The following is a 16,076-nucleotide window of genomic DNA, read 5'->3' as shown; positions in this document are numbered from 1 at the left end:
CCGGGTTTGATTCCAGCCTTGGGTGATTGTGTGGAGTTAGAATAGAATAGAACAGTACAGCACAGAACAGGCCCTTCGGCCCTCGATGTTGTGCCGAGCAATGATCACCCTACTCAAACCCACGTATCCACCCTATACCCGTAACCCAACAACTCCCCCCCTAACCTTACTATTAGGACACTACGGGCAATTTAGCATGGCCAATCCACCTAACCCGCACATCTTTGGACTGTGGGAGGAAACCGGAGCACCCGGAGGAAACCCACGCACACACGGGGAGGACGTACAGACTCCACACAGACAGTGACCCAGCCGGGAACCGAACCTGGGACCCTGGAGCTGTGAAGCATTTATGCTAACCACCATGCTACCGTGCTGCCCTGTTTACCTGTTTTCCCTGTGTTGAGGCCAAAACATTTCAAGAAGCAGTTAGATATAGCTCTTGGGACTAAAGGTATCAAAGGATATGGGGGAAAAGCGGGAACAGGTTACTGAGTTGGATGATCGGCCATGATCATAATGAATGGCAGAGCAGGCCCGAAGTCCACTCCGACTCCTATTTTCTTTTGAACCAGATGAGTTTTTACAGCAATCGACAATCGTTTCATTGTCGCCATTGGACATTTACTTTACATTTCACCATCTGCTGTGGTGGGATTTGAGCCTGGGTCTCCAGAGTATCACCCTACTGGCCTAGTGTCAGAACCACTGTACCACTGCCTCTCTGACAGCGGAAAATCCAAAAGGCTATTGGAATGTTGGCCTTTATATCTAGAAGACTAAAATATAAGAGGCTAGAAGTCATGCGTCAGCTGTGAACATCCCTGGTTAGACCATAGCTGCAGTCACTGTACGCAGTTCAGGATACAACACCTTAGGAAGGATATATTGACCTTGGAGAGAATGGGATGTAGATTTGTCAGAATGATACTGGGATTCCAAGGGTTAAATTACACGGAGAGATTACACAAAATGGAATTTAGAAGGTTAATCAAAGCTTTCAAGATATTATGGGGAACAGATAGGATAGATAGAGAGAAACTATTCCCATTGGTTCAAGAGTCTGAGACTGGACGATAGAGCCAAGGAATTATTGCCAGAATATTCAGCAGTGGAATTAGGAAACACTTTAGAACATAGAACAGTACAGCACAGAACAGGCCCTTCGGCCCTCGATGTTGTGCCGAGCAATGATCACCCTACTCAAACCCACATATCCACCCTGTACCCGTAACCCAACAACCCCCCCCCCCATTAACCTTACCTTTTAGGACACTACGGGCAATTTAGCATGGCCAATCCACCTAACCCGCACATCTTTGGACTGTGGCACACAGTGGTAGAGGTTTGAAATTCCCTTCGCAAGCAGCTAAAAATGCTAGATAAATTGTCAATTTTAAAACCGAGCCTGATGGAGTTTTATTGACCAAAGATATTAATGGATTTGAGGCAAGTGCTGGTGCATGGAGTTACGTCACAGATCAGCCAGGATCTTATTGAATCATGTGGACAAAGCTCGAGAAGCTAAATGGTTTCCTTCCGTTCCTGTTCTGCTATGTCCAGCCTATCAAACACCTCCATAGTCTTGAAGATCTCAATCATGCCACCTCAGCCTTCTCTTTTCCAGAGAAAAGGGCTTTAGAAAGAAATGCAGGACCGTGGCAGGGAGTGAAGCTAATTGGGTAACATTCACAGAGCTAGCACAGATGCAATGGGCCGAACAGCCACCCTCTCTGCGATATGATTCTATAATTGTCTGAGGGTTTGAGGTCATTATGTGTCCTGCACTTGTCCGTAAAACTCTCGCTAACGGCAGGTTATGCAGACAGCCAGTGTAGACACAGGCGCACAGATGTATACCCCCACACACACACACTCATACAGAATATAGGATACACAATGTACTTCTTGGAGGGCTGAGAACTGCTGGGTGACTGATGTGTTTTAGTCTCTGATCTGGGAAAACCTGAGTCAGGAATTCACATTGGAATGTCGGGAATGATTTCACTTTGTGAATCTCCCTTTCATTAATACTGCCTGGGTTGATTGAGCAGATTGGTCCCCGCATCACACAGTCAGTGCTGAGAAACCCCCCCTCCCCAGGAAGAGACCAGCTCATATTTAACCGGGCAGACAGCACCAAATAAGGGCTCAACAGATCAGCTCTATAACATGAGGAAATGACAGGAATGTCTCACGGGAACATTAAGTAAATGCTAATTGAGTTAATGGCTTACTCCTCAGTTCGGTTGATAGCATTCCGACCCCAGAGTCAGAAGGTTACGGGTTTGATATCAGTCCTGATTGAACAGGAGGTGAGAGCTCCCGTTTCAGATCAGGCCCAATGGGAGTGAAGTGATGACCTTTCCCCAATTCAACCGAACCATTCCCCGCACTCCCGCAAGAACAGGAAGGGGGTCAGAAAGATTGAAGACGTTGTAATTCATTTTGTTTATTTTTTCATGGGATGTGAGGATCACTGGCAAGGCCAGCAAGTGTTACCCATTGCTCGTTGTCCTTGAACCGATTGTCTAGCTCGGCCATTTTAGGGGGCAGTTGAGTGTCAACCACATTGCTGTGGGTATGGAGTCACATGTACATAGTACATAGAACATACAGAGCAGAAGGAGGCCATTTGGCCCATTGAGTCTGCACCGACCCACTTAAGCCCTCACTTCAACCCTACCCCCTTAACCCAGTAACCCATCCTAAACTTTTCGGACACTAAGGGCAATTTATCATGGCCAATCCACCTAACCTGCACGTCTTTGGACTGTGCGAGGAAACCGGAGCACCCGTTGGAAACCCACACAGACACAGGGAGAACATGTAGGCTCCGCACAGACAGTGACCCAGCAGGTAGGAAAGATCGGGTAAGGATGGCAGATTTCCCTCCCTATCGCGCCACGCCGCTCCGACCCTCGCACGTGATTCTCTTCACCCCCCCCCGAAACCAACTACGCGAATCGCGCTGGGCCGCTCAGAGAATCGCTGCAAATGGCGAGCAGCGATTCTCCGGCCAAAGTGGGCCGAGCGGCCGGCGAAAAAAATGACAGTCCCGCCGGCGCCGTCCTCTCCTGGTCGCTGCCGACGGATACTCGTCGCAAAAGCTTGGGGGGTGGCCTGTGGGCGGAGGGTGGGAGGGAAGGGGGGCTCCTTCAATGGGAGGGCCTCCGAAGGGGCCTGGCCCGCGATCGGAGCCCACCGATCGGCGGGCCAGCCTCTCCCCGCCTCCCCCGCTGCGGCCGGCTGCTGAACACCAACCCCATGTTGAATCGGGGCCAACGCGCATAAGGCTCAGCACTGAGAGACATACTGAACGATCGCTTAGCTTGCGGCATTAACGACATAAACGTGCAGCAGAAGTTACTGACTGAGACAAATATTTCCCTAGACAAGGCAATTGAAATAACCTCGGCAACCAAATTGCCGAGAAGTTTGCGCCAAAGCTTCAAAGCGTGCAAGAGGGAAAGGCGCTTTGTGGTGCTTTGGCTGCAAAGCTTGCAGCCAGGTCACCAGGCACAGATGAAGTTCAGCCATGATCCCAGGACAAGGATCGTAGTCAGCGGTCAGGACAGAAAATAGGCTTTTGGGAACAAAGTATTCTGTGAGAAAATTGAAAAGGTAATTAAGGAATATGTAGGTTTCAACTGTACGGGTGAAGTGTCGAAGGCAGTTGTCTGGGAGGCTCTAAAGGCGGTGGTGAGGTAATTTTGTTTAAGGCCAGGGTGGGCTAAGAGGAGAGGTTGGAGTGACAGAGGGTAATAGATGATAGAAATAGAAAATAGAAAATAGAAAATCGCTTATTGTCACAAGTAGGCTTCAATGAAGTTACTGTGAAAAGCCCCTAGTCGCCACATTCCAGCGCCTGTCCGGGGAGGCTGGTACGGGAATCGAACCGTGCTGCTGGCCTGCTTGGTCTGCTTTAAAAGCCAGCGATTTAGCCCAGTGTGCTAAACCAGCCCCTGATTTGTTGGAGGCAGATAGGAGTTATGCAGAAGACGGGGACCCAGCGATGCTGGGAAAGAGGAAGGAACTACAGGCGAGCTTCGACCGACTGTCTACCAGGAAGGCGGTGCGCTAACTGAGACAAGCAAGGGGTGCAGTTTATGAACATGGAGATAAGGCGGGGCATAGGTTAGCAGGTCAGCTCCGGAGGGAAGCAGCGGCAAGGGAAATTATTCAGGTAAGGGATAGGGCCGGGAAGTTGGTGGTGGCTCTGGTGCTGATTAACCAAGGTTTTTGAGCAGTTTTATGAGAGGCTGGAGCCACCCGGGGGAGACCGTGAGATGCAGGAATTTCTAGATGGGTTGGAGTACCCGAGGTTAGGGGAGGGGGACAGGGCTACATTAGAAGGAGCGATAGTGGAGCAGGAGATAAAGGATGTGATTGGGAGGATGCAGTCGGGAAAGGTGGCAGGGCCGGATGGGTTTCCGATGGAATATTATAAAAAATTTAAGGATAAGCTGGCACCCCTGATGGTGGGGATGTTTGAAGAGGCGATAGGGAAGGGGGTGTTGCCACAAACCTTGGGGCAGGCATCGATTTCACTGTTGCTAAAAAAAGATAAGGATCCGACGGAATGTGGGTCGTATAGGCCCTATCACTTCTGAATGTGGACGCAAAAGTATTGGCGAAGGTACTGGCGGGAAGGCTGGAGGAGTACCTCCCGAAGGTGATAGGTGAGGATCAGACGGGGTTTGTGCGAGGGAGGCAGCTTTTTTCGAACATTAGGAGGTTTTGAACGTCGTTATGGCACCGGCAGAGGGGAAGGAAACAGAGGTGGTGGTGGCATTGGACGCTGAGAAGGCATTTGACCGGGTAGAATGGGGGTACTTGATGGCAGTTCTGGAGCGATTTGGGATTGTGCCAAGATTTGTGAACTGGGTAAAGCTACTATACAAGGAGCCGAGGGCGAGTGTCCGTACAAACAACATCAGCTCGAGATACTTTACTCTCCACCGTGGGACCAGGCAGGGATGTCCTATGACCCCACTGCTGGATAGTGTGGGGGCGGGGGGGCAGCAGAGCATAGGGTGTCCTTATATACCGACAACTTTCTGTTATATGTGTCGGAACCGAGTGTGTCGATTGGGGGAATATTGGAGCTACTGCGAGTATTTGGTTCTTTCTCGGGGTACAAGCTGAACCTGGACAAGAGTGAGTATTTTGTGGTGTCTTGGCCGGGGGTGGGGACAGGGGTGGGGGGGGGCTGCCATTCCGTAGGGCAGGGACTCACTTTAGCTATCTGGGGGTGCAGGTTGCCCGGGAGTGGGGGAGGCTTCGCAGGTACAATATCACTAGTTTGGTGGGAGAGTTTGAAAGCCGACCTGACGAGGTGGGATGGTCTCCCTCTGTCACTGGTGGGTCGGGTACAGGCGGTTAAAATGAATCAGTTGCCACGATTTCTGTTTATTTTTCAGTGCCTACCGATTTTCCTGCCAAAGGCTTTTTCCAGGGAGAATAAGGGAAAGATTACTGTGTTCATATGGGGCGGGAAGGTGGCCAGAGTTAGAACGGTGCTGCTACAGAGGGGAAGGCAGGCAGGGGATTTGGGTCTTCCGAACCTGATGTATTACTACTGGCTGGCGAATATGGAGAAGGTGCGGAGCTGGGTGGGAGGGGTTGATTCCCAGTGAGTCAGAATGGAGGAGAGTTTGTGCAGGGGGTTGGGATTGAAAGCACTAGCAACAGTGCCGCTCCCGATGGCCCCGGGGAAATACTCAGGGAGTCCGGTAATAATAGCTTCATTGAGAACTTGGAGGCAGTTTCGCCAACACTTCGGGTTGGGGGCAGGGTCAAGGGAAATGCTGATTCGGGGGAACCCACAGATTTGAGCCAGGGAAGTGGGATGGAAATTTTCGGAAATGGGAAGAGAAGGGGATTAAGGCCCTAAAAGATTTGTTTCTTAGGGGTCAGTTTGCAGAATTGAGGAAGTTGGAAGTGAAGTATAGGCTGGAGCAGGGGGAAATGTTTAGATACATGCAGGTTTGAGATTTTGCCAGAAAGGAGATACAGAGCTTCCCGGTGGAACGGGCCTCCACATTGCTGGAGGAGGTGCTGATGACAAGGGGACTCACCTCATTGATCGTCCGAAGACTGATCCTGTTGGGATGGAGAGCAGCCTCTCCACCCTGTGCCCTGGCTGGCGGGGGGACCTGTTGGAATACTTGACTCTTGAGAAGGTTAAGTTTGAACTGAGGGGAAGGATGGAGGGGTTCTACAAGTCATGGGCATTATTCATTATGCACTTTCAAGCACTGGATAACATCAAACATTAGTTAGGGGAGATGGGTGGGAGGGCTGGGGGGAGGGGGCTGTGTGTATTAATGGTGACTATGGGTAATCCCTGATTCCTTTTTGTCATTTGTTTATGCAAACATGCGGGCTAATGTTTGGGGTTTGGTGGGAGAATGGGATTGTTGTTATTGATATGGGGATTGACATATTTGTTGCTGATTATTGTTTATTGTTGGTGGGTGTAAATTCGGGAGAAAATGTGAAAAAGTGCAGCCTCAACCGGGATCTTGGATTCATGTTGCATTACATTCATCCTCCACCATCTTGCCTGGACTTGCAAAATCCTACCAACTGTCCTGGCTTGAGACAATTCACACCTCTTTAACCTGGGGTTACCCCTAACTCGGGATCTGTAATGAATTGATTACCCGCGAATGCTCACATTCCAAGCATTGTCTGGCATCTCTGACTTTGTCTATATAAATGTTTCTGGAACATACCTATCCATTCACCTGAAGAAGGAGCCGTGCTCCGAAAGCTCGTGTTTGAAACAAACCTGTTGGACTTTAACTTGGTGTTGTAAGACTTCTTACTGTGCTTACCCCAGTCCAACACCGGCATCTCCTCATCAAGATTTACATCAACACTGATTCCAAAAGGAACTTCTTCGGGGCGAGACCAGGCCCTTATGCCTTACTCCAAAAAGTGGAAGCCGAGCTTAAATGCCTGGAAGAATTGGGGATTATCAAACCTATGCAGTTTTCGGAATGGGCAGCCCCACCGTCCCTGTATTAAAACAGGACTGCTAGGTCAGATTCTGCAGGACTACAATTTACTGTAAACCTGGCAGTCCAAGTGGACAAATATCCAATTCCATAAATTGAAGACCTTTATGTGAAATTGGCAGGGGCTTCATGTACACAAGCTTGACCTCAGTAACACCTATTTGCAATTAGATGAGGCTTTTTTCAAGAATGTGACCATTAACACATTTAAAGGCCTGATTCAATAAAGTAGACATGATGTGGAGATGCTGGCGTTGGACTGGCGTGAGCACAGCAAGAAGTCTTACAACACCAGGTTAAACTCCAACAGGTTTGTTTCAAACACAGCATTGTCTTTCATCTTTGACTTTGTCTATATATAGGTTTCTGGAACATACCTCTTCATTTATCTGAGAAAGGAGCAGTGCTCCGAAAGCTAGTGTTTGAAACAAACTTGTTGGACTTTAACCTGGTGTTGTAAGACTTCTTGCTGTGCTCAATAAAGTAGATTGTCCTTTGGAATCTCCTTGACCTGTGTAATATTCCACTGCACAATTGAGAATCTGCTCCAGGGCATCTTGAAGGTTGTGGTCTACCTGGATAATATTTTAGTGACAGGAACATCACACGAGGAGCATCTAGGAGGCCTAGAAGAGGTGCTGAGATGATTTAGCAATGTTGGAATTCGATTGGAGTGTGAGAAGTGCACATTCTAAACCAGTGAGGATACATAGCCACGGTTCAAAGTGGACTTAAAAGGCCTGCATCCACTTGAAGGCAAGGTGAGAGCCATAAGAGAAGTCCCGGCACCAAAGAACATGGTGATACTGAAATCCTTCCTGGAGATGGTAAATTACTATGGTCGGTTTATCCCCAACGTGGCAACTGTCATTCACCCTGGGGTAACACGGACTGCAACACGATGTAGGTAAACGATAAAGCATACACCAAACGTAGGTGTTGGCTCAATAGGTTTATTGAACTTCAGTAATGAAGCACACAGCTACCTGTGGGTTGACTCTCTACTACTCTAAGTAAACTAACTCTAACTATCTAGTCCAGGCTAGCTCTGATCCACGTGTAGAAGGTGTTGAATGATTTGTACACCCTGACTGTCACTACAGTTGTCACCAGTGGAAAGAGGCAGAGTGCTGATGCCTCATGTGTTTTATAGTTGAAAGCCCCCCTCTGGTGTTCTGTCTAGTGATTGGTTGCGTTCTGTTCTGTATGGTGATTGGCTCACCTGGATGTCTGTCACTGCCTGTTTTAACCTCATGATGTGCATGAGTGCATATTATGACAACAACCACGTTGGTGCCACTACAGTTACTCATAAAGAAGCACCAGTGTTGGCAGTGGAAGGAACCCTAGGAGCAGGCCTTCCATCACGTCAAGCAGGCTCTGCAGTAATCGAGACTGTTGGTTCACTTTGATCTGAATTATTCTAATGTACGATGCATCACCATTATGAACAGGGACGGTCCGACCCCATACAATGAAAGACGGTTCAGAAAGCCCCTCGCATTCGCCTCAAGAACTCTCTCCGATGTCGAGCGGAAATACTCATAGATCAAGAAAGAAGGCCTCGCCGTAATTTACGGCGTCAAGGAGTTTCACCAGTATGTCTTTGGGCAACACTTCACCATAATAACTGACCACAACCCATTGTTGGGGCTCCTCTGTGAAGACAAGCCAATACCACCAATCACTTCCACTAGGGACAGTGGTGGGCCTTGTTGTTGGCAGCCTACAGCTTTCAGCATTGACCAGGCACACACATCTCAAACGCCAATGTGCTGAGTCGGCTCCCACTTCTAAAGAATCTGGCACCACCACCTGTGCCTCAAGAAATTGTCCTGGCATTAAATTTCCTGGGCACTTTGCCAGTCTCAACAAGGTACATCAAGAACTGGATGCTGTGTGATCCAGTCCTGTTCAAAGTGAAGAAAATGATCTTAATGATCAATACGTGGGGGGAATAGGGCGGAGGAGTAGATGGACTGCTCTTTCAGAGGGTTGGTCTAGACCTGATGGGCCAAATGGCCTCATTCTGCACTCGAGGGATTCTGTGTTCTAACCCCATTCCCCAGAACCCTGTGTTATTGACTGTAATTTTACTGATGTTAATCAAGCTCTCTCTCACGGTCTTTGAGTAAGCTCTCTCACCCCAGCGCTGTCTGTTACTGACTAACTCGACTGATGTTAATCCAGCTCCCTCACTGTCGCACAGTAACCCCTCTTGCCAATGCCCTGTGGGGCAGCATGGTAGCCCAGTGACTAGCACAGTTGCTTCACAGCTCCAAGGTCCCAGGTTTGATTCCTGGCTTGGGTCACTGTCTGTGTGGCATTTTCACGTTCTCCCCGTGTTTGCATGGGTTTCCTCCGGGTGCTTCGGTTTCCTTCCACAGTCCAAAGATGTTCAGGATAGGTAGATTGGCCTTGCTAAATTGCCCTTAGTGTCCAAAAAGGTTGGGTGGGGTTACCGGGTTATGGGGGTAGGATGCTCTTTCCAGGGGCTGGTGTAGACTTGATGGGCCGAATGGCATCCTTCTGCACTGTAAATTCTATGTTACTAACTGTATCTCTACTCATGTCAATCCTGTTCCCTCACACTGTTACTCAGTAACCCCTCTCCCCCAGTGCCCTTTGTTACTGACTGTATTTCTACTGATGTTAATCCAGCTCATTCACACTGTCACTCAGTAACCCCTTTCCCCCAGTACCCTGTGTTACTGACTGTTTCTCCACGGAGGTTAATCCAGCTCATTCACACTGTCACTCAGTAACCCCTTTCCCCCAGTACCTTGTGTTACTGACTGTGTCTCCATGGATGTTAATCCAGCTCATTCACACTGTCACTCAGTAACCCGTCTCCCCCAGTACCTTGTGTTACTGACTGTTTCTCCACGGAGGTTAATCCAGCTCATTCACACTGTCACTCAGTAACCCGTCTCCCCCAGTACCCTGTGTTACTGACTGTGTCTCCATGGATGTTAATCCAGCTCATTCACACTGTCACTCAGTAACCCGTCTCCCCCAGTACCCTGTGTTACTGACTGTTTCTCCACGGAGGTTAATCCAGCTCATTCACACTGTCACTCAGTAACCCGTCTCCCCCAGTACCCTGTGTTACTGACTGTGTCTCCATGGATGTTAATCCAGCTCATTCACACTGTCACTCAGTAACCCCTTTCCCCCAGTACCCTGTGTTACTGACTGTTTCTCCATGGATGTTAATCCAGCTCATTCACACTGTCACTCAGTAACCCGTCTCCCCCAGTACCCTGTGTTACTGACTGTGTCTCCATGGATGTTAATCCAGCTCATTCACACTGTCACTCAGTAACCCGTCTCCCCCAGTACCCTGTGTTACTGACTGTATCTCTACTGATGTTAATCCAGCTCATTCACACTGTCACTCAGTAACCCCTTTCCCCCAGTACCCTGTGTTACTGACTGTTTCTCCACGGAGGTTAATCCAGCTCATTCACACTGTCACTCAGTAACCCGTCTCCCCCAGTACCCTGTGTTACTGACTGTGTCTCCATGGATGTTAATCCAGCTCATTCACACTGTTACTCAGTAACCCGCCTCCCCCAGTACCTTGTGGTACTGACTGTTTCTCCACGGAGGTTAATCCAGCTCATTCACACTGTCACTCAGTAACCCGTCTCCCCCAGTACCCTGTGTTACTGACTGTGTCTCCATGGATGTTAATCCAGCTCATTCACACTGTCACTCAGTAACCCCTTTCCCCCAGTACCCTGTGTTACTGACTGTGTCTCCATGGATGTTAATCCAGCTCATTCACACTGTCACTCAGTAACCCGTCTCCCCCAGTACCCTGTGTTACTGACTGTTTCTCCATGGATGTTAATCCAGCTCATTCACACTGTCACTCAGTAACCCGTCTCCCCCAGTTCCCTGTGTTACTGACTGTTTCTCCATGGATGTTAATCCAGCTCATTCACACTGTCACTCAGTAACCCCTCTCCCCCAGTACCCTGTGTTACTGACTGTGTCTCCATGGATGTTAATCCAGCTCATTCACACTGTCACTCAGTAACCCGTCTCCCCCAGTACCCTGTGTTACTGACTGTGTCTCCATGGATGTTAATCCAGCTCATTCACACTGTTACTCAGTAACCCCTTTCCCCCAGTACCCTGTGTTACTGACTGTGTCTCCATGGATGTTAATCCAGCTCATTCACACTGTTACTCAGTAACCCCTCTCCCCCAGTACCCTGTGTTACTGACTGTGTCTCCATGGATGTTAATCCAGCTCATTCACACTGTCACTCAGTAACCCCTTTCCCCCAGTACCCTGTGTTACTGACTGTGTCTCCATGGATGTTAATCCAGCTCATTCACACTGTCACTCAGTAACCCCTTTCCCCCAGTACCCTGTGTTACTGACTGTTTCTCCACGGAGGTTAATCCAGCTCCCTCACACTGTTACTCAGTAACCCGTCTCCCCCAGTTCCCTGTGTTACTGACTGTGTCTCCATGGAGGTTAATCCAGCTCATTCACACTGTCACTCAGTAACCCCTCTCCCCCAGTACCCTGTGTTACTGACTGTTTCTCCACGGAGGTTAATCCAGCTCCCTCACACTGTTACTCAGTAACCCGTCTCCCCCAGTTCCCTGTGTTACTGACTGTGTCTCCATGGAGGTTAATCCAGCTCCCTCACACTGTTACTCAGTAACGCCCCTCAGTCTGTTTCATACACCGGGGTATCACTATTCCTGAAACTTGGACTCTTGCTACTTTTTCTAACATTTTAGATATTTGCGGCATCTTCATGGTGCAGTGAAGAGCGGGAAGGACCTAGTCTTGTATTCTTCATTACCCACGTTCTCTCTCACTCCCTCACGCTCTATTCCTCATCCGTCCTTATTCTCTCTACCTCCCTTGCTCTGTTATTTCTCTCTCTCTCCAACTTTCCATTCCCCTTCATCTTTCTCTCTCCTCTCACTGACAGTGCCTCTGTACCTTTGATTAGATTAAGCGAATATTTTATTTTTTCACTTTCGTACCAGGTGCAGGCACAGGAACCTTAATGTTCAAAATGTAGCATCTCTACTGTACCCAGCTCAGGATTATGGTCATCACCTCTGCTGGATTTGATCCATTTTGTCTTTTCCCTAATTTGATTCCTTTCTTTATCTCTATGGGAATGTCAAACGATCCTCAGTGTGTTTCTCCAATTGGTCGTGCACCTGCTCCGTCTTCTTGTCCCCTTGCTTGACAGTCATGTAAAATATGTTCAATGTTAATCATTCCTTCTTCATTTAGTATTTGATATCTATCAACAAGGTTCTCACTCATTTAACTCTCTGTAAGCCCGAATACTGACAGGTTTTTCACAGCTGACCACACAAGTCAGTCCCTCTGAAAGTATGACCAGTTTAATGGCTCATTCTCTGCATAACTCCAAGGACTTAACATTTCCCTCATACTGCAGTGAATCCAGCATTCCAGCTGTGTCTGACCAGGGAAATAGACAACCTGAGCACACAACAGAGACAGAGTGTGGAGCCTGGTCCATTTATTCATTTCAATTTGCCCTCTGTGCCCTCACTACCTTCTCCACTCTGTGCGCTCATTATCTTCTCTTTTGGCGCCCTCACTATCTTCTATCGGTGCCTGCACTATCTTCTCTCCTCGGTACACGCACTATCTATTCCTCTCGGTACCCTCACTATCTATTCCTCTCGGTGCCCTCACTATCTATTCCCCTCGGTGCCCTCACTATCTATTCCCCTCGGTGCCCTCACTATCTATTCCTCTCGGTGCCCTCACTATCTATTCCTCTCAGTGCCCTCACTATCTATTCCTCTCGGTGCCCTCACTATCTATTTCCCTCGGTGCCCTCACTATCTATTCCTCTCCGTGTCCTCACTATCTATTCCTCTCCGTGTCCTCACTATCTATTCCTCTCCGTGTCCTCACTATCTATTCCTCTCCGTGTCCTCACTATCTATTCCTCTCCGTGTCCTCACTATCTATTCCTCTCAGTACCCTCACTATCTATTCCTCTCTGTGCCCTCACTATCTATTCCTCTCCGTGTCCTCACTATCTATTCCTCTCCGTGTCCTCACTATCTATTCCTCTCGGTAGCCTCACTATCTATTCCTCTCGGTGCCCTCACTATCTATTCCTCTCCGTGTCCTCACTATCTATTCCTCTCGGTGCCCTCACTATCTATTCCTCTCGGTGCCCTCACTATCTATTCCCCTCGGTACCCTCACTGTCTATTCATCTCGGTGCCCTCACTATCTATTCCTCTCGGTGCCCTCACTATCTATTCCTCTCGGTGTCCTCACTATCTATTCCTCTTGGTGCCCTCACTATCTATTCCTCTCGGTGACCTCACTATCTATTCCTCTCGGTGCCCTCACTATCTTCTCCCCTAAGTGCCCTCACTATCTATTCCTCTCAGTACCCTCACTATCTATTCCTCTCGGTGCCCTCACTATCTATTCCTCTCCGTGTCCTCACTATCTATTCCTCTCAGTGCCCTCACTATCTATTCCTCTCGGTGCCCTCACTATCTATTCCTCTCGGTGCCCTCACTATCTATTCCTCTCAGTGCCCTCACTATCTATTCCTCTCGGTGCCCTCACTATCTATTCCTCTCGGTGCCCTCACTATCTTCTCCCCTCGGTGCCCTCACTATCTATTTCTCTCTGTGCCCTCACTATCTATTCCTCTCTGTGTCCTCACTATCTATTCCTCTCCGTGTCCTCACTATCTATTCCTCTCGGTGCCCTCACTATCTTCTCCCCTAAGTGCCCTCACTATCTATTCCTCTCGGTACCCTCACTATCTATTCCTCTCGGTGTCCTCACTAACTTCTCCCCTCGGTGCCCTCACTAACTATTCCTCTCGGTGCCCTCACTATCTATTCCTCTCTGTGCCCTCACTATCTTCTCCCCTCGGTGCCCTCAGTATCTTCTCCCCTCGGTGCCCTCACTATCTATTTCTCTCGTTGTCCTCACTATCTATTTCTCTCGTTGTCCTCACTATCTATTCCTCTCGGTGCCCTCACTATCTATTCCTCTCGGTGCCCTCACTATCTATTCCTCTCGGTGCCCTCACTATCTATTTCTCTCGTTGTCCTCACTATCTATTCCTCTCGGTGTCCTCACTATCTATTCCTCTCGGTACCCTCACTATCTATTCCTCTCGGTGCCCTCACTATCTATTCCTCTCGGTGCCCTCACTATCTTCTCCTCTTGGTGCCCTCACTATCTATTCCTCTCGGTGTCCTCACTATCTTCTCCTCTCGGTGCCCTCACTATCTATTCCCCTTGGTGTCCTCACTATCTTCTCCCCTCAGTGCCCTCACTATCTTCTCCTCTCGTTGTCCTCACTATCTATTCCCCTTGGTGTCCTCGCTATCTTCTCCTCTCGGTATCCTCACTATCTTCTCCTCGCGTTGTCCTCACTATCTTCTCCTCTCGTTGTCCTCACTATCTATTCCCCTTGGTGTCCTCACTATCTTCTCCCCTCGTTGTCCTCACTATCTATTCCCCTTGGTGCCCTCACTATCTATTCCCCTTGGTGTCCTTGCTATCTTCTCCTCTCGGTGTCCTCACTATCTTCTCCTCTTGTTGTCCTCACTATCTATTCCCCTTGGTGTCCTCACTATCTTCTCCCCTCGTTGTCCTCACTATCTATTCCCCTTTGTGTCCTCGCTATCTTCTCACCTCAGTGCCCTCACTATCTTCTCCTCTCGTTGTCCTCACTATCTATTCCCCTTGGTGTCCTCACTATCTTCTCCCCTCGTTGTCCTCACTATCTATTCCCCTTGGTGTCCTCGCTATCTTCTCCTCTCGGTGTCCTCACTATCTATTCCCCTTGGTGTCCTCAATATCTATTCCCCTTGGTGTCCTCGCTATCTTCTCCTCTCGGTGTCCTCACTATCTTCTCCTCTCGTTGTCCTCACTATCTATTCCCCTTGGTGCCCTCACTATCTTCTTCTCTCGGTGCCCTCACTGTCTATTCCCCTTGGTGTCCTCACTATCTTCTCCCCTCAGTGCCCTCACTATCTTCTCCTCTCGTTGTCCTCACTATCTATTCCCCTTGGTGCCCTCACTATCTTCTCCTCTCGGTGCCCTCACTATCTTTTTCTTCACCAATCCTTTTCTTAAACCCACCTGTTTGAACTTTTCTTCTGCTGCTTTCTTGTCTGCTTCTGCCTGCTCCGCTCGGTCGATGGCGTTCTCCTTATCGAGCTTAAGCATCTGCATCTTTTTCTTGATGGCTTCCATGGCTGCTGCAGGGCTGGAGAAGTGCCGGTGGAAGGAGGACTTTTAAAAAAGGAGCAGGTTTCTCTCAGAAAGATTGTGGCGGCGGCAGAGCCAGTGTGGAGCAGGGCTCAGAGCGAGAGAGTGAGACGTACTGAACCACCCAGGCTCAACTCACTCTGCTTTAAATTCCTTAACGGGAAGGAATCACATTTTTGGAAATGTTCCCTTTTCTCCCTGTTGGCTTCTGATCCTTAGATTCGATGTCTGTCTTTGGAATGAGCTGGTGTAATCAGCTGTTCTTGGTCAATGCCCTTATTTGGGGCTGTGTTTATTCTGAAGAAGGTCATGTTGCTGTATTTAAAACCCACCAACAGGTTCTGAGATGGGAGAACGTGTTGACATCTACACAATCTCCTTTGACAAACTTCATTAACACCTCCCAAGCGATTTGAAGTGAACACCTCCCAGCTCCTTCAGGAGCATTGACAATGTTTTGCCGGTGAGATTAACCCGGCTGTCTCTCAAATACTTTTGTTACTTGCTAATGCTTCATTAACCCTTTGAGGGCCCAGGTTGCGTTTTTTGCTCAAGTAATGATGATCAACTTTTGAAAAACCATCTGGAAGTGAGAACATTAGGCAGCAGCCAAACATCAAACTTGCCAGTCTGGATTTCTGTGACTTCAGCCCCACACCGATGTTAGCAAACTGCTAACCGCCCTCTGAAATGTCTTAGAAGGTCAATTAGTTGTATCAAACGGCGACAAGGAATTAGAGAATTGCTTCAGACACTGATGGCGACATAATGCAGTATTG

At 48.7% G+C, this 16,076-nt stretch overlaps 1 protein-coding gene across 2 annotated transcripts in view; it reads right to left on the bottom strand.

Annotated features, from left to right (window-relative positions):
* The window catches only part of LOC119953033 (tropomyosin alpha-1 chain), a 131,032-nt gene extending 115,571 nt beyond the window's left edge, over window positions 1-15,461 (bottom strand). The window contains exon 1 of one of the 2 annotated variants that reach the window (XM_038776808.1): window positions 15,169-15,461. In XM_038776808.1, the coding sequence (XP_038632736.1) occupies window positions 15,169-15,282 (114 nt within the window). In that variant the 5' untranslated portion in view covers window positions 15,283-15,461. The remainder of the gene's footprint in view (window positions 1-15,168) is intronic. The other variant, XM_038776809.1, reaches the window with a different exon arrangement.
* Window positions 15,462-16,076: the final 615 nt, after the last annotated feature.

The sequence above is a fragment of the Scyliorhinus canicula genome, chromosome 18 (genome assembly GCF_902713615.1).
Source record: "Scyliorhinus canicula chromosome 18, sScyCan1.1, whole genome shotgun sequence".
NCBI lineage: Eukaryota > Metazoa > Chordata > Chondrichthyes > Carcharhiniformes > Scyliorhinidae > Scyliorhinus > Scyliorhinus canicula.
The sequence above is the reverse complement of the archived record's forward strand: the minus strand, read 5'-3'. Positions and strand labels throughout refer to the sequence as shown.